This window comes from Micropterus dolomieu, linkage group LG23 (genome assembly GCF_021292245.1).
Source record: "Micropterus dolomieu isolate WLL.071019.BEF.003 ecotype Adirondacks linkage group LG23, ASM2129224v1, whole genome shotgun sequence".
Lineage (NCBI taxonomy): Eukaryota > Metazoa > Chordata > Actinopteri > Centrarchiformes > Centrarchidae > Micropterus > Micropterus dolomieu.
The window spans coordinates 25,295,186-25,303,925 of NC_060172.1; the positions used below are offsets into that span (position 1 = coordinate 25,295,186).

The 8,740-nt window shown below is 37.4% G+C and overlaps 2 protein-coding genes across 6 annotated transcripts in view; one reads left to right on the forward strand and one right to left on the reverse strand.

The window, feature by feature from the left end:
• The window catches only part of LOC123962749, a 34,905-nt gene that overhangs the window by 21,101 nt on the left and 5,064 nt on the right, over positions 1-8,740 (forward strand). The window lies entirely within an intron of this gene.
• epd (ependymin) lies at positions 1,406-3,293 on the reverse strand. Its single transcript, XM_046039044.1, has 6 exons — positions 3,218-3,293; positions 3,003-3,034; positions 2,360-2,497; positions 2,088-2,274; positions 1,894-1,975; positions 1,406-1,783 (listed from the first exon to the last, which is right to left on the reverse strand). Exons 1-6 carry the CDS (start codon positions 3,291-3,293, stop codon positions 1,657-1,659), a joined length of 642 nt encoding a protein of 213 aa, XP_045895000.1. The 3' UTR covers positions 1,406-1,656.

The following is an 8,740-nucleotide window of genomic DNA, read 5'->3' on the forward strand; positions in this document are numbered from 1 at the left end:
TTTTCATTCAGTATTATCAGGGGAGTCTGAAGCTCCTACAAGGTCTCCATCTGAGTAATGTAGGACTCAAATGCCTCTCAGGTTACCTAACCATGTCAATACACAAATGAAACATTCCTTCGGGTATGATATGTTTCTACTGTTAATCTGTTTTTACCTTCTTAGTCTATTTCATGTAAAGAGCAAGCTTCCCTCTTGTTATATTCATTCTGTGTACTCCTGTGAAGTATTGTAATAGGTGGATAAACGATCATGATGCAAACAAAGGTATTATTTTATTTTTATACTAGCATCAATATATAATTATATGATATATACTAATTTACATCGTCAAGACATAGGTCAGTTTGATAAACCTGGATGCAAAGTGAAATCATTTAGTAAACCTTCTGATGAAAACAATTAAGCAAAAGCTCACTTCATATTTTATTTAGCATCTAATAAGTGGCCTTAACTCCAAATACATGCTGTCCTGTTTCAGCACAAACAACTCAGAGCAAGCTGGCTTATCAGTTTGTCTATTCAAAGAATATAGTATAGTATAATATATAGTTGATATATAAAGCTGTCAGGAGTTGATGTCTTTACTTATCTTTACTGATGAATAATCCAAATATATTTCTTACGATGGTTACATAGACAAACAGAGCAGACAAATGCAATAAATTAAACTCTGTCTTTTCACATAGAAAATTTTGTTGTTTGTTTCTATTGGGGACTCATTTTTGTCTAGCAGCCGCTTCTCACTGGACAAGCAGGGAGAGGCATTTCTTATTGTTCATTTTTTGTTTTTGTTTTTGCTACATTTTAGTTGTTTGGGTCTGTGTAGCGCTCAGAACTGCCTTGATGCTGGTATGAACATACAACTTAGTATGGCCTTACCAGAATACTCATACTACTAATACAACTATTACTAATATGTTCATAAAGTTGTAAAACCACACTGATTGAAATTCATACGTACTGATAATTTTCACACTTATATTAACACTTTTGTTAGACTTGCATGTTCCTAAAATTTTTTTTAATCAAATTACCAAAAACTAATTACAGCTGGATCTCTGGGCAGAACATGTGTGTAGTCTGCTCTTTATACTTTTCTTGATGGGTGTTTCTAGGTGACAGAACACACCAAGAGTAAAAGGAACAGGGGGTCAGCTGGGGCCCATACCTGTGTGTTTTTGCCCCAGGGCCCCCTAGTGGATGAATCCAGCTCTGAAACGGCTGTTTCTTGCTGCAAACCCTCCTTGTTCAAAAGTTGTACAAAGTCAAGTCAGAACACTTAATAAGGAAATAATCTTGGATGAAAAACGTCTCTTCACACCTTTGACAGCTTTGACATTTTATTGTTCCATTAATCATTTCTTACAGGTTTTGTAAGCAGTACCAACTTGAAAAGCCACCAACTGTTAGTAATTATGACTACTTCTATAATCCATGTCGTATCTCATGCCTTTATATCAAAATGTATTTATACAGTATGATCCATTCAAAGCCATATCTTTATAAGGGAGTGGAAGACGGGATGGAAACAGATGTGATGTAGTGCTGTGTCACACGAAAAACTCAAGTCACACATGAAAAGGAGAGAAAAGTCTAAAATTCTGGCAGGCCACACTTGGATAGGGGTTTGATTTTCTGCTGGCGAGGTTTCATCTACATGAACTCGTTGAGGAAACTATTTACTGTCCCTTCAGGTGTCTCCTCCACAGGCTGTCCCACACAATAGGAAGGCACCACGAGGAGATCAGGGTCCTTGATCTCGTTTTCGATGTCAGAGTTGCTGCGATAAAAGTGACATTCATTATAGTCCGTGTAGCCAACAGATAGTTGAGCGTTACATACATTTCTTAGGAGTGAATTGTCCCAAGCATTTAAAAACAATCCACCAACCTGAACAGGAGTGTTGTGGACTCACAGAAGTAGAACACAGTGACAGGCAAACATCCCATGGTTACAGACATGGAGTAATGGCCTGAAAAAGGGGAAGACAGAAAAACATTCAAGACATAATGAATGTCACCACAACTTTACAACTCTGACACACAAAAAAAGGCACGTGTATTATTTTATCACATCTCTCTCACCTTTCGTGTCTGGCATTGATCCTGTCCATATGTTGACTTTTAATCCCTCCCCCTCAACGGATAGACTCCCAGTGTGTACATCCCCATGAAACGTCGCATCATCAGGAATATCTAGAGGGTGCTGGGTGCATTGCAGTGTTTTTTTCTCACAGCTCTGGTTTTTGCTGTCAATCTCGTAGAAAATCCCCTGCCAAATGCAGAGACACATTCAAATGTCAAGTTGCGAACAGCATCAGGTGAATGGGGAGAGTTTTTCGAAATAAATTAATTACCTCATCAAAAAACATCAGCAGATCCAAACCTAGGGATGTGTTTGTGGGGTGGCTCTCGTTTGATCTGAACCGCAGTTTCTTGCCCATTGAATCATAAGTGAATGCACCAAATGCTTTCACTTCACCCTTTAGGGACATCTGGTTTCATTCAACAACATTCATTCAGAGAGAAAGAGATTTGGTTTAATGCTATTAAAAATGCTATAAAAGGATGTATCACAATGTAACAAATTTTCAAAACCCCAGTATGAACCTGTACAACAAGCTGGAGAGTCTTGGCCAGCAGTGAATTGGGCCGGCCTCCTAAAACACTCTTACCCTTTCTCTTATAAAAGTGATCCAAACTAAATAGAAAGCCTGGGGTGTTTATACCAGGTCAACTCCACAAGCCAGGACAGAAATGTGTTGTTGTCACAACTACGCTTTGTGCAGCTGTCTTTTGTTCTTCTGCACATCAAAATGACCCTGATTGAAATGAATACGTACTGATAATTTTCACACTTATATTAACACTTTTTTTAGACTTGCATGTTCCTTAAATTTTGTTTAATCAAATTACCAAAAACTAATTACAGCTGGATCTCTGGGCAGAACATGACCAGAGGAACTATTTGTCTTATAAGACACATCTTTAAAAACTCACCACACTCATGAATCCTGTCATATTGGGTGCATCTGAAAGACACCAATGTCAGTTAGACATGCTGATAAGAATAAATTAGACACATTTTAAGATAATATCACCATAGAGTTTTGTTTACTGTTGGAACTGTAGTCAAAGTTGCATAATGAATGGAAAACTCAAAATCAAATAACAAAAAGAACCAAAATGATTGAATTGGACTAAGATGAACTTACGACAAGGCTGATGGTGATCTGCATGGGTGGTGGCAGTCAAGCACATGAAGACGAAGAGAGTAATAGCTGCATACATTTTTCTGGTCCAGAGGGAGTCACAAAATCGAGATGGCAAAAACAACCCTAAGCGCATCTACCTTTCAGTGAAGTTACTGCTGCTTTTATAGGGATAAAGACCGGTGCGCTCAACAAGCATTGCGTAAAAGGACCCAGGGTCCTAGACTTCAAACATCAAGCTGTCTAAACAAATTAGCCCGTGTCCCAGCTGGTGGTGACCCAATAAAATAATTTCTTCTTAGGCTATCTATTCTTTTGGGATTGTGCAGCTGTCCTCAGATATTTTTGAGCAATGTTTATCCCTGCCTGTCCCAAAAGTGCCTTTCGGAGTGTCATATGTAAATAGGAGGGAACAATTATGGGGGGGGTAATCAAGGCTCATGTGAGGGAAATAGAGCTAAACAATGAAATACAGTGATGATATAGTTAAGAGGTATGTACTGTAGACCTATAGCTTAGTTTGGAGAAAAAAAAGCTATATTCTCCATACACGGATGCAGCCGTCTGTAAGAAACTGAAACTTTACTTTGAACTCTCTGTTCCATAATGGTGGTGGACTCACAAAATACTTCCTCCTTACTCAAAGTTATTTTCTGGTATTAATGCAGGATGTCTGCAGGTCCCTAAAAATCCTTAAAGATCCCCTCCAGACACCAGAAGGGGCATTTGGATTTAATTTGTATAAAGAGTATGAGGTCTTCAGTTTACAGTAATCACATTATTTCATTACATGTCATTTTCTTTTTTTTCCAGAAGTAGTCAACTCTTTTCAGGAGTAAAACCAAATCCCATCAACCTTGATTTAATGTGTTGTCTCAAAAAACAGTCTCTCTACATGTGCCATCTGTCAACTGAAACCTTCCTGTATGATGTGCCCTCTTAAATGTAACCCCCCAGGTTGTTTCCCTTAACTGTGGGAAACAACCTGGCGTATCTAAGTACACCACAGAAACTTGCAGTCCTTTAATTATATTTATGACTAATAGATCTTAGGTGACCATCACAGGAAAAGGGTTTTACCATATATTACTGCAGAGATGGGTACATAAATATGAGAATACTAGACATCCCTGTAATATCTCCAAAATGAACTGAATCTCAGAGATGAACTTGGCATCAGGCATTTGGACACCGAAGGAGAAAGCATTGTTACATATGGACTAAGTATTATTATCAGAAACTGTGCAAAGTGGCAAAGATTAAATCTTTATATGTCCTTATATCTTTATATGTCCCGTGTTTTTAGTGGAAAAAAATAATTCTTTGTGTTTGAAATATTGTAACCCTTAGTATTCAAAAACACAATAGGCATAGATAATGAAGAAAAACAGAAAAGAAAAATGTATATGCATAATGTATGGCAATGTAACAAATTTTCAAAACCCCAGTATGAACCTGTACAACAAGCTGGAGAGTCTTGGCCAGCAGTGAATTGGGCCGGCCTCCTAAAACACTCTTACCCTTTCTCTTATAAAAGTGATCCAAACTAAATAGAAAGCCTGGGGTGTTTATACCAGGTCAACTCCACAAGCCAGGACAGAAATGTGTTGTTGTCACAACTACGCTTTGTGCAGCTGCCTTTTGTTCTTCTGCACATCAAAATGACCCTGCAGTACAGCAGTAACTCGTTCATTCCATGTGTGCTGCAACTCTTTTGGCCTGCAATGACCTCTGATGTTATCACGGCCTTTAACTAATTCTATCTGACCAAGAAAAAAGTATGACAGTTTTAGCTGTTTGTTTTCTTTGGTCGACATTATCCCATTGAGCAGGGATGTTGGTCTTTTTGAATGTGATATTTTTAAATTTAAATATGTGTGTAAACTCTTCTCTGAATGTTTACTTTCATATGTTATGCATTATTAATTAGGATTATTATTAAGTAGGATTTGTAATTTTTTAATATTTTATTGACTTTACATTGCCAACAAACTACAAGATCATTGCTCTGTAGGTCACAGTAGATATTTTGTTACTTGTCATAATAGGAAAAGCACAGGTATTAACAACAATATTAACGAAGGCCCTGTTCTTCACGTGTCCCAGTGACCCTGAAAAAGAAAAAGGGAAAAAAAGCTGATTAATCTTATTATTTACACATGTGGTTTTCCTACTGTGAAGTGCCAAAACATCTTCTGTGGGGAAGAACTAAAACTTGTTGTTTGTAGGCATTTTAAAGTTATGGTATAACCCTTTGAAAGCACTCATAAATGCCTACAGTAAATGGTTTGAGTCATGAACATGTGATTACAGACATGATTCATTTACCATAATCTGAAGAGAAATGAGCTTCAGTGTAGCATTAAATGTCTTTATTTGAAGAAGTCTCAAAACGGGAAGGAAATGCATAACAAAACCAAAAGGGATGCCTGAAACCACAAATGAATGAGACTGAAAATAGACTGAGAGTAAATTGTGCGTGTCACAAGGGAAATTTAACATTACTGTATGAAGGGAAAATGAGGGAAGCCCTTCTCCTTATGCACCGTTCCCACTGACCACATCATAAGATCAGCGTTTTCTTTTTCTGAGAGGAAGTCAGGTTGTTCATGACCCGGGATTCACAGTTCCACAGTTTATTGTCTCTCAGTTTATAGAAGTACGTAAGTGTCTTTTTTTGTACATTCAATGACAAAAAATGGCAGCATCATTTTATCAACCAAAATATTATTTGACATGGGATATGAACCATGTTGCACATTAGAAGGGGTTTGCGTAGCTTGTGCATTAAAAGGTTAACAAATTTCCCCTCTGCGATCAAGAAAGTATTTCTTATTCTATAATTTGTTAATTAAGCTTTATTTATTTAAGAGACCTGAAAACAAATGACATATACAACATCACAAAAAGATAAATCAGTCACACAAACATGCCATCACACACTCAGAAATATAATCATAATCCTTCAGAGGGAGGACTTTAAAGTGGTGAGGTGCTTAGTACTGTAGTAAGTTCAGGGTACATTTACTCATTTGGCAGAAGCTTTTATCCATAACGGGAAGAACAACATACAAGCATCAATAAAGAATCAATACAGTAAAGGAACTTTTAAAACTAACCATGGTGTCATGGTTGAACATGTAACCACCTTAATGATAATCTTTTATTCTTAGATTTAGTTTTTTTTCTTTATATTTCCTACTGCACAACAGTTTCCCTGTGAATCAATAAATTAAGTTTCATCTAAACTATCTTATTGTAGCTTTTCTTATAATATCTTGGAAACTTAGATAGCAAGGCCTTATAAATGAAACACAGTAAGTGGATTAAAGGTTATGACAACAGTGTGAGCACATAGGACAGGTCCATAATCCAGTGTAGATGGTATAGTGGATTGTATAATGCTCTATTGCAGTAAGAATCCATTGTGAATATTTAGATTCTGAGTGTTCAGTGTGAGTAGCAGAACAATCTGCTAATCAAATTCCTGAATCTGTATTTTTAGATTTCCATTTGGAGCAGGGATCTGAATAGGACCATCAAAGGTTTGTGCTTTTGTGAAAGCTTTAAATTAATGAAAGTGGTCTGAAGGTCATCAAAATCAGACTGCAACCTAGAGGAAAGCCTGCTCTGCAGTGGCATACAAGATGATATTGTTAGCGTTGTTGAATAAATATAATGTGTATAACATTGTGGAACACCTCTATCACCATATGGGAACTTGATTTGAAGCCATCTGTGTGATCTCCACCAAAATTGATTTGATTTGAACCATGATGGTTCAAATCAACCAGTGGCGGTTCTAGACCAATTTTATTAAGGGGGCCAGGCTGGGGCCAGTTGTTTTGTCAGAGGGGCCCATTCAATCCAGGACAAAAGAGACAAAAGCAATGTTCAAGTTTTCATAATGACTTGTTTAGTATATAATGTAATGTTTTAGTATGTTTCAGTAACTTACAGTTATTTGTTTCAGTAACAGGATCTTTTCAGTAACTTAGGTATAGTTATATTAAATTACATTATTCAAAAAAAACATTCCTGTTAACTTTAGCTCAAGTTACTGTACACTCTTTGATGCAACACTTCTTTGTAGGGCTTAATGAACAGTATCAGCTGTATTGTACGAGACTTTCTCTGGATCCCAGTTTGTATTATGTATCCCACTATAACTTTTGTTAGGAAACAACACACTTCTCTATATTCACCCATGTTATTAGTCCTGATGTGAATGTATACACAAAATTAAATACTTAGGCCATCATCTGTACATCATAAAGGGGGGATACGTTTTATGGCAGGTTGAAAATACAGTCTGAAATAATTGCTTGGAAAATAGAAACTTCTCCATTTTCACCCCTGTTATTAGTCCTGATGTGAAGTATACACAAAATAAAATACTTGATGGTAGGCCATCGTCTGTGCTTTATAAAGGGGGATACTTATTTTGGCAGACTGCATGTCCAGCCAGGTAGGACCAGTAAGCCACTGTTATCACTTTTTGTGTATGAAAAGTGCTATGCATTATTGAATTGTTATGATAATAATTTACCCTTTAAGGAGGGGGACAATTTCCAGCAATATCCAAAGGAAACATGGAGTACAAGGAGAAAATATTGTCTACAGTGCTGCATTCAGTTTAATGTACATTTCGTCGTAAGGAAGATATATTACTATGATCACTGCAGACCAGGGCTGGGTTGGATTTTAAAACCAGGACACAGAGATGGGCCGGACATTTTCTCATGAGTTGGGTCATTAGGATTTTATTTACATACTTGTATTGGTAATCCTTATTGGTTCAGTTCTTTATCGATGCTCTTATCAGTCCTATTTATTACTAAATAATTGCATATATTATTAATTAATATTATTTTATTAACTAAATGTTGTTTCTAGAGCAGCGACATGATTTACAACAGCAAAGTCACTAATATCTCACTGGAAACAAATCTAAAATGTAGTAGTCAGTAAAATAAATCATATTCCTGACAACATACTGAGTGAAGTTTAAAATGAATGAACAGCTCAGTCCCTCCTGTCCTCCTCCTCCCTCTGCTGCTGCTGGTAGAGAGGAGGGCTGCTCAGTTTATAATGTGCCATATTTTAATGTACGTGGCAAACTAAGCTGAACAGTCACTAAAGACAGAGAGCTTTCACTTTAGCTAGGTTGTAACAATAAGCTATTAGCTGAACTAGCGCTGTGCTTGTGTAAAACCAAAACACAGCTGCAGTGGATGAGAAACTGAGCAGATTAAAACGTTTTGTTTATGCTCATTAAACAGGTGTATTGGTAAAGTATTGGCTTTTTACTGGCTAAGTCTTTATTGCACCACGTACTTACACTAACCAGCGTAGTTGTCGTCAATGTCCGCTGATCAGCTGGTTGACTTCGATCCGTGTGTGTGTGCGCGCGCGTGTGTGGAGGCGCTCTGCAGACACAGAGGAGCGGAGAGGCTGCAGGTCTGACAGTTGTTGAGCCTTGATTGGCGGTGATCGGTACAGCTGGCCCCTGTTGCCCCCCCCCCC